Source organism: Myotis nattereri, assembly GCF_964212035.1.
Source record: "Myotis nattereri genome assembly, chromosome: X".
Classification (NCBI taxonomy): domain Eukaryota; kingdom Metazoa; phylum Chordata; class Mammalia; order Chiroptera; family Vespertilionidae; genus Myotis; species Myotis nattereri.
The window spans coordinates 127,361,970-127,382,463 of NC_138078.1; the positions used below are offsets into that span (position 1 = coordinate 127,361,970).

The following is a 20,494-nucleotide window of genomic DNA, read 5'->3' on the forward strand; positions in this document are numbered from 1 at the left end:
GAGAAAGAAAAAGAGAAAACAAGCAAAACACGCATCTGTCGCACACAAACCTTCGGGCTCTGTGTTTTCTTTGTGGTGTACTTGCTTCAGCGGGCAGCAGAAGATTTCGTGACACTTAGCACGAAAGGGGGACTCTTTTTTCTTTAATTCCGCAGATTGGATGGAATCTTGCCGTAACATAATGTATTCCTGTGTGCCAGGAGGGGCGTCATCCAGAACTGTGGTCACCACATAACAAAATGAACTCAAGTTAGAGCTTCATGAAAGCAGCGAATGTCTTAAATCAAATCTACTCCCAGGGAAGACTAAAGAAACAACATTCCCCCAAAAAATTTCAAAGAAAAGCATTTAATAGCTTGTCCATTTTATTTTGGGGGGGCTTTAAAATACTAAAGGCTTGGGAAAGCTTACTCAACTCTAGATACCTCTACTGCCAGTAAAATGAAAATGTAACAGTGTTAAACTATGCCTGGAGTGCAATAAAATATTTTAATATCATTAACCATATTTTATCTAAATCAACACCATGCAGAGCTCACATGTCTCAATCTGAGATATAGCATAAATACAGGGGTGGGCAAAAGTAGGTTTATAGTTATTCATATGTAAAAATACAATAATAAATAATAATACAAGAATAAACTCTTGTTTTGCATACCCAGAAGTGTAAACCTACTTTTGCCCACCCCTATATTTACAGGTGACACTGGCCATTGTCCACCAATTATCAGCTTATTTTTCTTTCCTTGGTCTGCTACTGGCAAGAATCTGACATCAGCCCTGACTGGTTTGGCTCAGTGGATAGAGTGTCAGCCTGTGGACTGAAGGGTCCCAGGTTTGATTCCGGTCAAGGGCATGTACCTTGGTTGCGGGCACATCCCCAGTAGGGAGTGTACAGGAGGCAGCTGATCGATGTTTCTCTCTCATCGATGTTTCTAACTCTCTATCCCTCTCCCCTCCTCCCTGTAAAAAATCCATAAAATATATTAAAAAAAAAAAAGAATCTGACATCCATGCAGTATATACTGAGTCTGACAGAAAATTTAAGGGTGCTGCTCTCACTCTTTTATTTCCAAAGAAAACTAGGGCTGTCCAAAGAAAACTAGGGCTGTTGCAAATATTCCTCAGATATTGAAAACCCCTTAATGAAAATAAGAAACCCCAATTGAGAGCCTAGTAATCAACACTGGATCAAAGACCAACCTTGTTGAATTGTGGAAGAGCAGGGCTTGGTTCACTACATTTGGCCATAGATATACACCAAGACCCTCAGCCCACATTTTCTTTCTAGGCCCTTTGTCAATTTACTAAGCATCATTATGAATTTCTAGTAATTTTCCCCTACAAGTACAGATGTCTGGTTTTACAGTGTCCATTGCACATCATTCTTTAGCCTGATAACCAACTACCAAAGGAGGTACGAATTTGATCTGCATTTGCAGAAACAGGGAACTGACCCCAGGATGGATTTTCTCTCTTTCACACCCTTCCCAAGGAGGACATTCAATTTTGCCAGGAGTGAGTCAGTGCCTCCAAGAGCTGTGATTAGTGACTTGCTGATTCATTCTATTCCCCCAAATGCATACATGTATTATGCATTTAAGAAGACTGTACCATCAACAAAATTCTTATGAGGAGAATAATGCTATGGTGTTTGGACAATATAAACAGCTTATGACTTAAATTAGACAGGATCTGAAGCTTCTGTGTTTAGTGTAACATTCCCAGCCGATTGGCTGGGATCTTAATGGACTTTAAGAACATTCTTTCATTTGGGGGTAAAAATGGTATAAAAACCAACATAACTTTTAATTTATTATTATGAGTTTGGATTAAGTTTTAGAGAGATAGCCTGTATATGAAATTGTTGTCTTCCTTTATAAGTCATTAAATTATGCAAGAAGGTGATGAATATTTTAGTCATTTCTCTTTCTATTTTCCTCTAGAATTCAGCAGCAGTAATAAAAAATTTCATATAGATACACCACCACAGCTTTTCTTGGCAGAGAGTCCCCTTCATCTACTAGGAATGTGACTATAACTTCCTAGAATTGCATTGAATGCACATCTTTGCTAGCAACAGCTGCTATTCATAAACACTTGCAACCATTTCCTGCCATGAGCAGATACTTATGTTAATATAGACACTGATCAAATTCCAGCATCACAGCTGAAGAAAAATTCTGGTTTTACCATCCAAAATATTTAAAGAAAACTTCCCAAACTTGGAACTCTTTTTTTTTTTTAAGAAAGGAACACCCATGATTATATAGCAGCTAAGAAATTCTATTTTCATGCACTGTATACAAGAATCATATTTTTAGATTAAAGAACAATTGGAGAATGAAACATAACTTTTGATAATATATATGGAACTTGCTATTCAGAAGTACATGATAAACATAAGTAAATTGTCTCCAATTTTTATTTTTCAATACCAACAATAACATCACAAATTAGCATTTCTGGAGATTAATGGCAGACTGAAGCTAATAGCCTTTGGCTGACTCTCCAGCCATCAGCTTTTCCCAGCTGGTCATTAATTCCCAGAAAAAGGCCTCACAGTGCCATCATTATTGTTTAATTAGAAACAACTAGTTATCTGTAACATACAACAAAATTCAAGTGAGCAGGACATGCTAACTGATACAAGAACCAGCCCAAAAATTCATCATGATGGGGAAAGCATGAAGGTCACAAAAGTGCAGGATAATTACTTCCCACAAAATGCTCTCTCTCCTGTTCTTTCTTCAAACTGAATTTATCAAGTGCAAAAGGTGCCAAGATGAGAGCATTTAAGGAGCCATCTCAGTAATAATCATAGGCACAGAACATTTCTCTGGAAATCGTGAGCATCTGGAAGTTAATGGCTCAGCTTGGGTCTTAGGCTGTCTCTAGTCAATGTCCTAAATATCAGTCAATTCAGGCAAAACAGTAGCTTGATGTCAGTGACACAAGAGCCAGAAACATTTTGGACTTTTTAACCAGAAGTGACATTGTATAGGCAATATCTCACTCAGATCTATAAAATCTCTGAACTTGAGGATATTTTGTATGAAAAAAATTAAAACTATTATATCAAATCCATCTATTCCCAGGACCCCCTCAAGTAAGACAGTGGCTGTATATGCAATGACAACAGCAGGAGTAATAGGGGGCTTCCTACAGTACCCCCACTTTAAGGCAGGTAAGTACCTTACCTTAATTCTACTTCCTTAAAAAAGGGATAAGAATACAGTGCTTCCAAGGGGTATTAATTCTAGAAAATGAAGAGTAAGCCTGCAAAGAAGTCAGCCCATCAAAACAGAAAAAAAGAATGGGATTCTTTATTTCCCTGACTTAGTCCAATATTTCTACCACTTCCCCCATCTAGTGCATTCCCTTCTTGCACACAATCTCTGAAAACCACTCCTCCCTCTGTTCATTTCAACCATTTGTCCACATTTATTCAATGATTCCTGCTGCCCTTCCCAACAATAGGTTTATCCAATCTCAGAGGTAGACCAAGGATTCCAATGATTAGGTAGACAATAGATTTATGCAAAGCCTCCTCCAGTTTCAGAGGTTCAACTTAACCTTTAAAGGCAGGTAAAAGTAGCTCATGGTTGGTTTCTAAACTGTGTGGCCCCATGCTTTGAGAAAAGGCTGCTAAGCTCCATTACAATAGCTGTCAAGGAGTAGGCTTTTGCCAGGAAATTGTGACCTTATAGCCAGTTCCCTTAGCCTTGATCACACAGCCCACCTACTCAGGATTCCAAAGTTCCACAAGAGTGGTAGAGAGTTAGAGGGGACAAGTGGACACATGCATATCCACACATCCACAGACACGCATTCACTAAAGGGTGGCATACTCAGAGAAGGAGGTGCCAAAAGTAAGTGACTTTTGTTTGCAGGATGATAGTTATGACCAGAATTTATGAAACAGCTACTTCCTAGTATAAAAGGCGTACGTACCATTGACTATCCATTAGGTGGACAAGTCTGCATCTAGAATTGGTTTCCCAGTAGCAGCACTAGACTGGCATTAAATCATCCCCACTCTCCTCCAGGCTTCTCAGCAATCACCAAGATCAAGATCAGAAATGGGAGGTAATCACCAAGATCAGTCATGGTAAGGGAGGAGAGTTTAAATCTAAGCCTGATGACTTAGCTTAAGCTACTCATGTTCACAGAAATGTAGTACACCCATTTCAAATTAGACATAAATAAAGACCCAATCTATAGCAAAATGATCATTGATAAATTAAATAATTCCAATGTAATGGACCTTTTAAATGTATATATGATACATAACACAGCTATCCAAATATTTAGTAGTACCGTAAACACTACAATGTACTCAGGGAGAGAATAACTTTTATTGGAACAATTATTGGAAAAGCCCATCCAGGATTCTAGTGTGTTTACCATCATGTCTAAAGTAAAACTGCTTTGTATGAACATTGATATATTAAACAGGAATCAGGTTCTTCAGTAATTTTTAGCTTCAAAGATTACACCTTTCTCCAATGAGTTTTTCTTTCTTCATTCAAAGACAGAAAAGTAAGTTTCTGGGAAACTATTTGAACAATGCTACAAAGGCACCTGCCCTTCACCAGGACAGTGTAATTTGCAAGGTATGCTGACTTCAAGCTGGAAGCAGTTAACAATTCATCAATTAGTTTGTGATGCTGGTTTTGCTTTTAAATTTACTCATCATAAGGATTACTCAACATATTTCATGATATATGATTTTAAATCAAAGCAAATCTGAGATCACTAGAGCTATGGAAATCACGTACAGCCATGGGGTTCCCAATAAAGTTATTTACTACAACAAGCAAATAGTTAAAACCATCTATGAAACAGAAAATATGACAAATACACAAATTATCAAATGACCTCACATAATGAGAAATTGAGAAGAAAACAGAATAATTAGCGTGATTACTCTTCCATCTCCCTGAGCACCTGTCATGCTGAAAAGTACATCCAAACATAGGATGAGTTAGCTCAAGACCTCCAATGTGCTTCACAGCTAACTATCCATCTACTTACTTATCTGCTTTTGATATTCAAGCTTTACTGTCGCAGTGGACATTAACAAGATGGCAGGTTTAAATGTAAATTAGTAACAAGTAAACAATTCACAGAATGGAACAGATCAATACTAATGATCATTTCATTTGGCCAAAATAGAAACAACTTAAAAATATTTTTAGAAATTTGTTACCTTTTCATTTGTATTCTCCCCCATCTCCATTCAGTTCCCTAAGCACTATTAGATCTTCATCCAAATTCTGTTTGTTCACACTGTTTTTGCTGTTTTCATGGTAGAATGAAATTCAAACTCCATACTATAGCAGTCCCCCCACCTCCTCAGTTCCATTGTAGGACTCTCTTCTCCTTGCTTACACCAGCTTTTAATTAGTGTATAGACTATGCCAGGCTTTTTCCTGCCATAAGGCCTTGCATTTGCTGTTCACTGTGATTCTCCCTTTATTTCCTTCTGGGCTCTACTTAAGTGCCAATTCATCAAAGATGTCTTTTCAGGCACCTTAGGTACGTTTGCACTTGTCACCATCTAATTATTGTATGTATGTATGCAGTATGTGTGCATCAATGCATGTATGTACTTGTCTCTTATCTGATTCTCCCCACAAAAATACAAGCTCTGTGAAACATAAACATTATTTGTCCCATTACCACTTAATATGTGGGTCCAGCACAGTGCCTCACTCAAAATACACACTCAAAAATTATCATTAATCAAATGAAAGATGCCCTCCTTCCTGTTTATCTAACCTTCTCTCAAAGGTAAGGTAAAGAACTCACTCTAACTCTTAATTTTCATGTAACATTTTATGAAATTTATCTGTTTTGTCTTGGGACATCTTTTTGGCTATTATTACAGGCTTGTATTGAAAAGTTAGACTGATAATTATTTTCATATATATCTCTTTCCTCTGCAACTTGAATGTCAGTTCCTGATAGATGAGAACCATATCTCTTACGGTATTAATTTTGTTTTCCCAATGTCCTACAATTCTTTGCACCTGGTAGTTTTACAGGCATAAAATCAGTCCCTTCTAGGGCAAGCCATTTATGGGGACTAAATGGAAAGAGTTCAGCACATTGCCTGACATCTGACGTGGAGGAAATGCTGTCCACAACAGAGATAAAACTGTTGAAAAATGCGTTCTTGTGGCTAGGAAACCAGAATCACCACCTGAGCCGCTGCTTACTTTCTGGTGTCCTTTGGAATGCCAAGTCACATTTTTGATACTCAATTTTCTCATTTCAAAAATTAAGTGATTGGACTAGGCCAGAGTTTCTGAGCATTGCTACTTTTGGTATTTGGGGCTAGATATTTCCTTGTTTTAAGAGGCTGTTCTTTATACTGCAGGATTTTTAATAGCATCCATGGTCTCTACCAAGTAGATTCCGTTAGTATCCCTCTCCAATTTGTGACAACCAAATTTGTCTCCAGATTTTGTCAAATATCCCCACAGTGGGATGAGGGCAAAAGTTCCTTTGTTGAGAATCACTGGACTTGATGATGGGTAAAGCCCACCTCATCCTCAAGCCCCTTTGTAAAGAAGTAGTACCTATCCTGGAAGTCCCTTTGTGCCTCTCAAAGAGGCTAAGCATCGTGCAAGGGCTCAGCTAGTCCATTCAAGGAAGTTTCACCCCTGCAGCCCAGATCAGAAAGAGAAAAAATGCACTAGTAAGCATGATAACCATCCAGGTCACAGAAAGCTTCTGAATGGCAAGATGTAAAGCACTACTACTATACAACAGTGGGGTCTTTCCTCAGCCTAGGGCAAAGGATTTTTCCAGTGAGTGATGACATTGGACAGCACCAATAGCAGTGTTTGGACACTAGGTAAGTACCTTTAGGCATCTGCTATTCAGGTGGGGCCCAGCCAATCAGAGACTCAGCTCATGTGGTGATGAGAAAAAAGGAGAGGCTTGGAAATCCTCTCTGGCTTTATTAAAGTAGGAGGAATGACCCATGGGAGAAAATAAAATATGGCTGTATTGCTCATGGTGTAATATATTGGCTGACAAATGGCATTGATTCCAGAATGCCATTTGTAATTTCTTGACAATGTTTAATCATGAAAATTTTTATTTTCACTCATTTTGTTTTTAATACAAAGTGCTTCTGGCTACTGTGTCCTAGGAACTGAAACATCTAGGCAGCCATTACAGAGTACTTACAGACTGATTCCAGCTGTTGCCATTGCACCAAATTTTGCCTCTTCCTCCATGCATAATTAGAAACTTTTAGTACAGGCACTCTGGATAGGCTCACATAATGATGTCTTAGACACTCACAGAAACTTTCTTGCCTGAAATCTTCTCAGCCTTTGGTCTTAAGACCTTACTTGGGCTATATAATAGGCTAAATTGCTATAGAAAGTCTATTTTCTTCTATCAATCTTTTCCATTTTTGGAGCATTCAATCTCAGAGGACTTAAGTATCCTTGCCAATATACTATAGAGGGCATTTTCAAGCATCACAGCCATGTCTTCCTGGAAAATGTGCTCATTGACATCATACACCTTCACATGCTGTGCTGGAGGAGTCCTGCATGATTCATTGTCACTATTTCCTTCATATTGTTATTTCATGTTTCAAAAGCTAATCTCTAATCCAAATTTCATGATTGCCCTAATTCCCTTGGATGTCATGAGAGCTCAGGAAACCCTACCTCAAGGCTTTGTTGACAGAAATTGTTTGGTCCTAATTATAGTGACTGACAAATTATACTGTAATGTTGCTTTAAAATTATATGATTGGGAGAGTGATAAATGCCATCATTCACCTCTCCCTCTCTATATCCCCCCTAAAAAGGTATCTAAGTAGCAAACTAATTTTATTTTATTAGTCAGGAAATACTAACTTTACTTTTAAGCAAGCAGTCTTCTTTTATGTTTCCTGCCTGCTAGTGTTCTGTGATCATATGGGCCTTTGGCACCTATTGGTGCCCCCTTCCACCCACAGTGACATGGATACAAGTTCACGCAAATACATTAGCAGCCTATCTTGACTAACCCTTTGGCAGGAACCATAAAGCTCATACCAATACATAAACTGATCTATAAAAACCATTTCTCAAAAACAATAAAGTATGTATATGTCATTGTGGTTTTGTGCTACCTGGCATTCCACGTAATATGGTGGAGTCAGTGATTCCAGAAGCAGTAAAAAGAGAAAAGAAGAGAAAGAGAAAAGAGATAGAAGAACACTCTTCACTTTGATCAGGAAGTGAGTCTTGGCATGTCTTCCTTCATTTAAAATGCACACCGGTTAAATCCTTCTCTTCCTGGTTAGTCACAGGCTGCACTCCAACTCATCAAAAGGCAGTTAGTTCAATTTGAGCAGTATCATACTCATCATTTTGCAAGCTCAAACAAATGGACCTTAATACCTCCAGGAAATGCAGTTATTACCTATGTGCTGTGGAAGAACATGTCCCCCTTTTAAAGTTAAAAGAGGTTCATTTTTAGCTAAGGGGAAGCATTAGAACAAAATTCCCAGTTACAATAGCTGAATTCTAAAAAATTCATTCTAAAAAAGAAAGATTTCAATTGAATGAGTGTTTTATTTGCACATATGCCCGCCACAGTTTTCAACTCCTCATTCAGTAAAAAAAGGAGTTGATGTTTCTTCTGGGAGGTGGGTCTGAGGAGGAGGGATGTCCCTGCAGGGATTTCAGATGTAAGAATATGGTGCGCCATGTTAGAACCTACTCTAAATTTGAGAACAATTTCTAAGCAAATTATATTAAAAATTGTTTACTTTTGGTCATATGTCTGTGTCAGAAAAAAAGGGCATTAGGATTATTTTAAAAGCCTCAAGCCATCAATTGTCCTTAAAATAGCATTTAGTGATTTAAGTGTACATGAATCATGAACACTTAAATTAAAATTCCCCCTCATTCCTTGCAAATCCAACTGGTTAAGTGGGGTTTTTAGCAAATGAGAATTCCTTCATCCTATTAAAGGTAAGGCCTTCTGAGGTGGGCTCTAAGCTGGGTTTGGTGTTCATACTTACAACACAAGGACTACTCAAAGTATATTTTTAAAAGGAGTAAAATCAAGTGCCTAGTGTGTATTACCCACTTGCACATCATTTCCAGTATTCATAACAACCCTATGAGGCATGTATCATTATTGTTCCCATTTGTCACACAGGAATCTGAATGTTTAAGAGGTTAAGGAACATGTACACAGTGCCCCAGCCCCCAAGATGCAGACCTGAGGTTCAAAGCTAGGCGTTCATGCCTTCAGAACCTACACTCTTGCTCACTATACCATATCTCATATTAGTCTATATATCTGTGGTAGGCAGAATAAGCCCCCCTCAAAGACACCCACATCCTAATCACTGGAACCTGTAAATATGTTACCTTAAGATTACAATTGTAATACTTAAGGTTGATAGTCAGCTGACCTTTAGATAAAGGAGGTTGCCCTGTATTAGCCAGGTAAGTCCAAGGCAATCATGAGCTCTTAAAATTAAAAGGAGGCGTAAGAGTGGGTCAGAGAGATGAAAAGGAAGAAAAGGCAGGGCCATTTAAAAGTGTGAGAGCATTGCCGAAACCGGTTTGGCTCAGTGGATAGAGCGTCGGCCTGCGGACTGAAAGGTCCCAGGTTAGATTCCGGTCAAGGGCATGTACCTGGGTTGCGGGCACATCCCCAGTAGGAGATGTGCAGGAGGCGGCTGATCGATGTTTCTCTCTCATCGATGTTTCTAACTCTCTATCTCTCTCTCCCTTCCTCTCTGTAAAAAATCAATAAAATATATTTTTAAAAAAAAAAGTGTGAGAGCATGAGTGCGCGGGGCGGGGGGGGGGAGGTTGGGGGTTAATGGGGGGGATGAGGACACATTTGTAATACCTTAACTAATAAAGAAAAGAAACAAAATAACATATTACTGAGGCACAAATTGGCACAATGTGTTAGGTACCGTAAGTCCTCACTTAAATGGGTGTGTTTAGGTTCTGCAACTATAAGTAAAACAAAACCAATTTTTACCATGGGCTAATGCAGGGGTCCTCAAACTACGGCCTGCGGTCCACATGCAAATACAAATATTGTATTTGTTCCCATTTTGTCTTTTTATGTCAAAATAAGATATGTGCAATGTGCATAGGAATTTGTTCATAGTTGTTTTTTTTTTTAAACTATAGTCCGACCCTCCAACGGTCTGAGGGACAGTGAACTGGCCCCCTGTTTAAAAAGTTTGAGGACCCCTGGGCTAATGGATGTAAACAAGAGTGAAGTTCCTATAGCATTTCATAAACATAATCATCGAAAAAAAAAAGTGTGAGAGGACTCAACTTGCTGTGGCTGGCTTTGAAGATGGAGGAAAGAGGCCATGAGCTAACAAATATACATGGCCTCTAAAAGCTGAAAACAGCCTCAGTTGGTGGCTAGCAAGGAAACAAGGATCTCCATCCTACTAGGAACTGAATTCTGCTAATGACCAAAATGAGCAAGGGAATGGATCCTCCTCTAGAGCCCCCAAAAAAGAATGTAGCCATGCCAAAACCTTTGTTTTGTCCTGGTGAGATGTGTGCCTGACTTCTCACCTACAGAACAGTAAGATAATAATTTGTGTTGCTTAATCCACTAAGTTTGTGACAATTTGTTATGACAGCAATAGAAAACTAACACAATATCCAAATCTCAATGCTGAAAACCTTACTAGGTTCTAAAGTCCATAAACCCTCTATTGTCCATAACAATAATCAATTGTATGTGAAACTGACATCTCTTCACAATCTTCCTCCTGAAAAGATGCTTCCTTTGGCCTTTTTTATTTTCCATTCCCTGTCACAATACAAGCATTTTCAATATTTTTCCAATAAACACTTACTGGGAATCTACTATATGCCAAGCATTTTTCAATGCATACATCATATAGCAGATGGGAAAAAATGTAAACAAAAATCCTAGTCCTTATGGTATTTTACACATACAGGGTAGGAGGGGGGTAAGTAAGCAGGTAGTAAACAAATCAGTAAGATGAGACCTCCAAGGGTATCTGAGTCATTGATGGGAAGGAAGCTGCTCTGAATTGCTGCTAGACCCATACAGGGGAAAAACAAACACAAACAAAAAAATCTTTACAAGTTAAGCTCCTGACATTTCAGTTAGCTTTCTGTTACTGCAGAATAACCTAGCCCAGTGGTCGGCAAACCGCGGCACGCGAGCCACATACAGCTCTTTGGCCCCTTGAGTGTGGCTCTTCCAAAAAATACCACGTGCGGGCGCGCATGTACAGTGTGATTGAAACTTCGTGGCCCATGCCATGAGCAGAAGTCGGTTTTTGGCCTGGGCGAATCTATTTTGAAGAAGTGGCATTAGAAGAAGTGGGGGGTGTCAGGAGATGCAGCGCAGGCGGCCGCAGGATACACAGCGTGGAGCAGGTACATTGTTTTGAGGTACGTTCACTGAGGTCGACCCCTTCCGACTCTCCCATCCACACTCGTCTATCTGAAACAAGTATACAAGACGAGTGTGGATGGGAGAGTTGGAAGGAGCTGACCTCAGCGAATGTACCTCAATCAGATTGAGGACATTTTTAGCAAAGGCCAGCTTAGGAGTACCCTAATTAAGTTAATAACAATGTACCTACCTATATAGTTTAAGTTTTAAAAATTTGGCTCTCAAAAGAAATTTCAATCGTACTGTTGCTATTTGGCTCTGTTGACTAATGAGTTTGCCGACCACTGACCTAGCCTAATTTAAATATCACAGAAAGCCTCAGTGAGAAGGTACTGTTAGAGTAGAAGCCTGATTTTAAAAAAAAAAAAAAAGCATCCCTGACCGGTTTGGCTCAGTGGATAGAGCGTTGGCCTGGGGACTGAAGGGTCCTGGGTTCGATTCCGGTCAAGGGCATGTGCCTTGGTTGCAGGCACATCTCCGGTGGAGAGTATGCAGGAGGCAGCTGGTCGATGTTTCTCTCTCATTGATGTTTCTAACTCTCTATCCCTCTCCCTTCCTCTCTGTAAAAATCAATAAAAAAATATATTTTTTAAAAAAAGCACAATAGAGTGAAACATGGAGGTACCTAGAAGAGTGGTCCCAGTAGTGAAATAACAAATGCAAAGATCCAGAGGTAGGAGTATGACTTGATTTTTTTTCTTTTTTTTTCTTCTTTTTTTTAATATATTTTATTGAGTTTTTGCAGAGAGGAAAGGAGAGAGATAGAGAGTTAGAAACATCGATGAGAGAGAAACATCGATCAGCTGCCTCCTGCACACCTCCCCACTGGGGATGTGCCCGCAACCAAGGTACATGCCCTTAACCGGAATCGAACCGGGGACCTTTCAGTCCGTAGGCTGACGCTCTTTCCACTGAGCCAAACCGGTTTCGGCTTTTTTTCTTTTTTTTAGAAAAATGAAGGAGGCCAATGTGGCTGGAACTTAGAGACTGAGAGGAAATGTGGTAGGAGGTGAGTTAAGAAATGTAATGGGAAGCCTGCTCATGTAGGCCACTGCAATAACTCTGCCTTTATTTTTTTTTAATATATTTTATTGATTTTTTACAGAGAGGAAGGGAGAAGGATAGAGAGTTAGAAACATCGATGAGAGAGAAACATCGATCAGCTGCCTCCCGCACATCTCCCACCGGGGATATGCCCGCAACCCAGGTACATGACCCTGACCAGAATCGAACCCGGGACCCCCCAGTCCTCAGGCCGACGCTCTATCCCCTGAGCCAAACCGGTTTCGGCAATAACTCTGCCTTTAATTCTAAGTAGCAGGGAGCCATTGAATGGTTTCAGGCAAAAGAGTGACATGATCTGGCTTATGTGATCAGAAGCTCACACTTGCTGCTATGAACAGACTTCAGGGCACAGGGGTAGAAACAGAGAGACTGGTAAGGAAGCTACTGCTATAATCCAGACAAGAGATGATAGTAGTTAGTACTCAGTGGTATAGGTGGCAAAAAAGTGGCTGGGTTTTGGGTACATACTTTAGGGATATAGACTTTTATGAACAGAGATTATGTCTAACAGTATGCAGCATCTATTTAATATAGATCACCTTTGATAATGGTAATTCCCTGGAATATACACTTCTCAGAGGGAAAATATTTCCTGTGGGTTAGCTAATTCTACTCTTTAGGCATAGGAGTAGAGAAATCTCCTCACACTAAACTCTCCCTTGCAGTCTCATTACACTAAATATGTCTGTATAGAATATGATTAGGTAGGTACACAGGAAACATTAACATTGCATGAGAATATTAATGACAGTGATGTAGGTGATAGGAAGTTTGCAAAACAACACTCTAGAAATTGACTCTCTTCAGCCTTGTTTCCATTCAATAGGTCTAATTTTCCTCTATCATTATGTCAAAGAGACCACCAAACAAATCTAACACTTCATGTGCTAGTAGGAGAGAGGAATGAAGGAGAAACAACATTAGAAGTGAGGTTCCTGGACTCATAGTCCAGCCTAAGAGCCTACTCATAACTATATGTGTCAATGCATACATTATATAACAGATGGGGAAAATGTAAACAAAAGCCCTTGCCCTTATAGTGAGCCCAGATTCCTCAAAATGGAGTTGATCAGATGAGGAGAGTGGGGGTCCTTCCTTCGTCTTTATATTTTCACTATAAAGCTCACTAGCATAATACTGCTGGCTTCTCTTTGCCCCAACATTCATTATTTTCTGGATGGGGTACTGGTGAGCTTTTAAAAGAGAAACTAGCATTCATAGCCTAGCCTCTTCCTTTTCTCTTTCTCCTTGGGGGACAGCTTACCACAAAAAGCATGCATTCCACTCTGCTCCTCTATGCCTTAAGTTTTGCAGGTAGAGGCCCTGTGCCAGGGCAGAATAGGAGAGTTCCAGAAATGCTTATAACTGAGTGGATACATCTGTCTAATCATGGGGTTCATTATTAGAATATTCATCTTTTCACAGATAAAAGTCTCATCTCTTATTATTAGATTTATTAAGAATAAAAATTAAAAATGGAACTGCCATTTGACCCAGTAATACCACTTCTAGGAATATATCCCAAGAAAACAGAAACACCAATCAGAGAGGGTATATGCACCCCTATGTTCATGGCAGCACAATTTGCAATAGCTAAGATTTGGAAACAGCCTAAATGCCCATCAGCAGATGAGTGGATTAGAAAGCTGTGGTATATCTACACAATGGAATACTATGCTGCTATAAAAAAGAAGGAATTCTTACCATTTGCAATAGCATGGATGGAACTGGAGAGCATTATGCTAAGTGAAATAATCCAGTCAGTGAAGGTAATGTACCACATGATCTCACTCATTTATGGATAATAAAGACCATTATAAACTGATGAACAAAAATAGATACAGAGGCAGAGAAGCATCAAACAGACTGTCAAACTACAGCGGAAAGGCTGGGGAGGGTTGGGGGGCGGGGGGGAGGTAAGAGATCAACTGGAGGACTTGTATGCGTGCATATAAGCATAACCAATGGACGCAAGACACTGGGAGGGGGGTGAGGGCATGTGCCGGGGGATAGGGGAGGCTGGGGGAAGGTCAATTGGGAAAAAAAGGAGACATATGTACTACTATTTGTAATACTTTAAACAATAAAAAACAAGAATAAAGGTGAGGCGGGGGAGGGTGGGTGGGTAGGAGATAATCAACCAAAGACATTGTATGCATACATGCATAACTCATGGACACAGATAATACGGTGGTGAAGGTCTGGGGTATGCTGGAGGGGGTCAATGGGGGGGGGGAAAGAGGGGCACATGTAATACTTTCAACAATAAAGATTTTAAAAAAGAATAAAGGTGATATTTTGTTGCTCATAGACCTTTCTATTTTGACTTCTTATTTGTTCACAACTTGGACAGAAAGAGAAAGGCAGTACTGTTCCCCCACCAATATTCTCATTAATATTCATGAATGCTCAGAATCATGGCTTGGGAGAATTGGAAAAGTCTTAAAACCTTTATAGACTGTCAAGCTCTGCTGGCCTATTTGGTTCATGGAGGATATTAGAGAAATAAGCAGTTATTTTTCATGGCCAAGATCATACCAGGAGACCTGGATCAGAGGCCAGGACAAATAGGAGGGAGTAACGAGGAAAAGAAGACAAAGGGAGGGGAGACATGAATGCTGGTTTGTTCCTTCACAGATGGAAGGAGCAGGCTGACACATTCATTTGAAAACCTTCTGCTGCCATGGAAATCATCATCTATTGATGATGTTCTTGTAATCCCACAGGAATCTCAGTAGGAAGTCTGATTTCAAAACAACAACAAGGGGATGGAGGGGGATAATGCAGATCTACACATGGGATCAAAGATATTAATGTGATGGGAACATGCAGATGTGAATCCTTCTTGGATTGTACTGAAGCAAAGTGTGCATACCAGGAGGCAGCACACAATTCCAAAATCTGATCTCCCTGTTGTTTTTTCTGATAGTCCCTGCAAGTTGTTCCCCTCTGAGAGACCTCCAATATTTGCATTAATTAAACTCAAGTCGAGAAACCTGGTCATTTGAGGAGTGCCTATTGGCACCATCAAAAAATTGGAAACTGCCACTCATAAATTGAGGGAGTGGATTCCTTTCCAAGTTCTCATATTAAAGATGGCCCTTTTCTTTCTCCTTAATGGAGAGTTAAATGGAGTTCAAGATTGCTCACAAGAAAGTCATGTCAAAATGTTCCAAGTAAGTGCTCTCCCAATTAGGCATTTAATTGCTGAGTGGTAGACAAGATACCTTTAAAGTTCCTATGAAATGCAGAAGTATCACCATCAGTAACCTTTTAGAGTTGACGAGAGAGCAGTTCCGTCCCCTCTCCTTTCCCAATGCCTTTGTGTAACACTTGTTTAACTGATAGCTTCCCAGAAACAAGGTTAATGTATGTGAGATATTCTCAGAGGTTTCAGACATCACCCTTGAGTCTTTCCCTGGTTGGCAAAAAAAATCCTCAGGTTAAGCTATGGGACCTTGGCAAAATGTTTTGGGTTGAGATTAGGGTGGGTGATGATCAGATTTAGGAAGCTGTAATGATCATGGCCTGACCCACTTTGGGGTTGCTAACATTTTGCTGCAGACTAGTTCTTTATAATTCCTTCTGGTCTGCAGGAGACTTTGGAAGTCCCTCACCAGAATTCTGGTGACCAAAAAAGAACACAGTGTTCTTTTTTTTTTTTTTTTTGATACCCAAATTTAAGTTGGTTGCAATGAATGGAGGAAGTGGCGAAAGCAAGTAGAAGAGGCGATAGGCATGCCTAGCTGGGATTCTCCAGCAATAGAAGGCCCCCTGCCTCTGCTCCTGGCTTCAGCTTTACTTCCTTTTCAGGGAGCAAGTGCAGCTTGCTTCCCTTCTCCCAGAAGTTCCCTGGAGGCACACACCCTAAAATGTTGTAACCAGACTTGTAATGTGCTCCTGCAATAACTGTAGGAAACAGCCTGAGGAAAGCCTCTCACCCCCAACTCAGGTTCATAGGAAAAGAAGGAACTGGATGAGTCATGATAATTTGATTAGCCCCTCTTGTCAGTGAAAAGGGTGTTATGTGTATAATTACTGAAAAACACTATTATGATTATTTTACATATGAACTTGACTGGGCCATAGGGTGCCCAAATATTTGGTCAAACATTTCAATCCATATACTGAATGAAACAGATTACCCTCTCTAATGTGAATGGGTCTCACCCAATCAATTGAATTGAATCAATTGAAGGACTGAATAGAACAAAAAGGTTGACCTTCCCATAAGCAAGGGGAATCTCCTTCTGCCTGATGATCTCTGAACTGAATCTTCAGCTTTTTTTCCTAACTTTGTACTCAAATTGAAACATTGGTTCTCCTTGGGTCTTAAGCCTGCTTGCCTTTGTACTCGAACTATACCATCAGTTCTCCTGGTTCTCAGATCTTAAGACTTGGACTAGAACTAAGCTATTAGCTCTCCTGTTTGTTCCATCTGTTGACTCACCCTGCAGATCTTGAGACTTGCTAGCTTGCATAATTATGTAAGTAATTTTCAGGTGTAGGGTCCAGTTTCCTTTAAGTTAATAAAAAGGAGATTAGTCTGGGTGGGCCTGACTTAATCAGGTGAAAGCATTAACTAAGAAAGATTCACCTACTGGCCTTGAAGCAATATGCTGCCCTGTGAGAAGTCTTGGGAGAGGGCCATATACCAAGGAACACTGGGCACTCTCTAGAAGCTCAAATTGGCCCCTAGCTGACAGCGAGCAAGAAAATTGGGACATTGATCCTACAGCCACAAACAAGTGAACTTTGTCAAAAATCACATGAGTTTAGAACAGTGGTTCTCAACCTTCCTAATGCCACGACGCTTTAATACAGTTCCTCATGTTGTGGTGACCCCCAATTTCATTGTTAGAAACTGAACATAATTAAAGCATAGTGAGCATAGTGATTAATCACAAAAACAATATGTAATTATGTTTTCTGATGGTCTTAGGCGACCCCTGTGAAAGGGTCGTTTGACCCCCAAAAGGGTCGCGACCCACAGGTTGAGAACCGCTGGTTTAGAAGATCCTGATGTCTACAAAGGAATACAGCCCAGCCAATATCTTGATTATGGCCATAAAGAAGAATGAAATTTATCATTTGTGATGGCATAGATGGACCTAGAGGGTATTATGCTCAATGAAATAAGTCAGTCAGAGAAAGACAAATACCATAGGATTTTGCTTATATGTGGAATCTAAAGAGCAAAACAAATGAGCAAACAAAATAGAAACAGACTCAGATTTACAGATATCAGGTATTGGTTGCTAGAGGGGAGGGGGGCAGGCGGGTGGGAGAAAAGGTAAAAGGATGAAGAAATACAAATTGGTAGTCACAAAAGAGTCATGAGGATGTAAAGTACAGCATAGGAAATATAGTCAATAATATTGTAATAACTATGTATGGTGCTAGGTGGGTACTGGAAATATTGGGGAGATGACTTTGTAAAGTATATAATTTCCTAACCACTATGTTGTACACCTGAAATGAATACAAAATAATATTGAATGTAACATGTAATGGAAAAATAAAATTATAGCCATCTTAATGGGTATGAAGTGGTATCTACTTATTGATTTGATTTGCATTAATCTAATGACTAATGATGTTAAGCAGCTTTGTCATGTGCTTATTAGAAATTGTATACAAGTCCTGTGCCCATTTTTTCTCTTTTTGTTGTTGAGTTTTAAGAGTACTTTTTAAAAATTTTATCTTTATTGTTGAAAGTATTATAGATGTCCCATTTTTCCCCATTGACCCACCTTACCCCTCACTTGCTCCCCCACTCAGGCCTTCACTACACTATTGTCTGTGTCTGAGTTATGCATATAAGTTCTTTAGTTGATCTCTTCCCACCCACCACCACCTCCCCTCTGAGATTTGACAGTCTATTCCATGTTTCTATGTTTCTAGATCTATGTTGTCCATCAGTTTATTTTGTTCATTAGATTCCACATATGAGCAAGATCATGTGATACTTGTCTTTCTCTGACTGGCTTATTTCACTTAGCATAATGCTCTCCAGGACCCTCCATGCTGTCTCAAAGGGTAAGATATCCATCTCTTCTACTGCTGCATAATATTCCATGGTGTAAAGGTACCACCACTTTTTTATTCACTCATATACTGATGGGCACTTGGGCTGTTTACATATCTTAGCTATTGGAAATTGTGCTGCTATGAACATAGGGGTGCATATATTCTTTCTGATTGATGTTTCTGATTTGTTGATGACAGCCATTCTGACAGGTGTGAGGTGATAACTCATTGTCATTTTAACTTGTATCTCTTTGATTATTAACTTTGAGCATTTTTTCATATGTCTCTTGGCCATCTGTATGTCCTCTTTGGAGACGTGTCTATTTAGGTCATTTGCCCATTTTTAATTGGATTGTTTGTCTTCCTTTTGTTAAGTTGTATGAGTTCTTTATATATTTTGAAAATTAACCCCTTATCACTACTAGTATATCATTGGCAAATATGTTTCCCATACAGTTGTCTCCCTTTTCATTTTGTTGATGGATTCTTTTGCTGTGCAGAAGCTTTTATTTTGATGTAGTCCCATTTGTTTATTTTCTTCTTTTTTATATACAGATGTTCCTCAATTTATGATGGAGTTACAGCCTGATAAATTAACCCATTATAAGTTAGAAATGCATTTAATACACCTAACTCACTGAGAATCACAGTTTAACCTAACTTACCTTAAATATGCTCAGAACACAATGTCCAAAAAAAAAGAAAGCAAAAAATGGTGGCAACACAGTACAACATCAAGTATCAGTTATTTCCCTCATAATCGCCTGCCTTAATGGGACCTGTGACTCACTACTGCTGCCCAGCATTATGTTAGAGTGTCATAATGTATATTGCTTTGCCCAGGAAAATGTTAAAATTCAAACTTCTAACTATGGTTTCTAATGAATGTGCATCACTTTTTCACCATCATAAAATTACAATAGTATAAGTTGAACCATCGTAAGTTGGGAACCATCTGTATTCTAGATATTAAACCTGTATCAGATATATGATTTGGAAATACTTTTCCAATTGTGTAGGCTGTCTTTCCAATTTCTTGATAATGTCTTTGCATAAAAGTTTTTAATATGGATGAAGTCCAATTCATCTATTTTTTCTTCTGTTGATCATGTTTTTGGTGTCATATTTAAGAATGTGTTGCCAAATCCAAATCATGAACTAGCACTCTATTTTCTTTGAAGACTTTTATGGCTTTAGCACTAATATTTAGTTTATTAATCCATTTGAGTTAATGTTTACATATGTTGTGACATAGGGGTCCAACTTGATTCTTTTGCATGTGAAAATTCAGTTGTCCCAGTTGTTGAAGAGATAACTGTTTCTCCATTGAATGGACATGTCAACCTTATCAAAAAATTAATTGGCCACAAATGTATTAGTTTATCTCTGGATGATCAATTCTATTCTATCATTTTATATGTCTCACCTTATACTCATATCACACTACTTTGATAACTGTAGCTTTGTAGTATGTTTTAAAATAAAGAAGTATGAACAAATAAAACAGAAACAGATTCATCGATAGAGACCAACTGATGGCTATCAAACAGGAAGATGGTTGGGGGCTGGGTGAAAAAGGTGAAGGGATTAAGAAGTACAAATTGGTAGTTATAAAATAGTCATAGGGATGTAAAGTACAGCATAGGGAATATAGTCAATAATATTGTAATAACTATGTATGGTGCCAGGTGGGTACTAGACTTATCAGGGGGATTACTTCATAAATTATATAAATGTGTAACCACTGTGCTGTACACCTGAACTAAAATAAAATAATATAGAATGTCAACTATAATTGAAAAAGAAAGAAAGAAAGAAAGAATGAATGAAAGAAGAAAGAAAGAAAGAAAGAAAGAAAGAAAGAAAGAAAGAAAGAAAGAAAGAAAGAAAGAAGCATGGGATCTCCAACTTTGTTCTTCATTTTCACAACAATTTTGTCTATATTGGGGCCTCTTAT

General features: G+C 39.0%; 1 protein-coding gene across 3 annotated transcripts in view; it reads right to left on the bottom strand.

Annotated features, from left to right (window-relative positions):
* FGF13 (fibroblast growth factor 13) overlaps positions 1–20,494 on the bottom strand; it is a 606,985-nt gene that overhangs the window by 271,754 nt on the left and 314,737 nt on the right. For 2 of the 3 annotated variants that reach the window (XM_081115039.1, XM_081115038.1), the window contains one exon: positions 51–218. The exons of the other annotated variant lie outside the window; for it this stretch is intronic. In XM_081115039.1, coding sequence (XP_080971165.1) covers positions 51–218 — 168 coding nt within the window. The remainder of the gene's footprint in view (positions 1–50; positions 219–20,494) is intronic. 3 annotated transcript variants of the gene reach the window in all.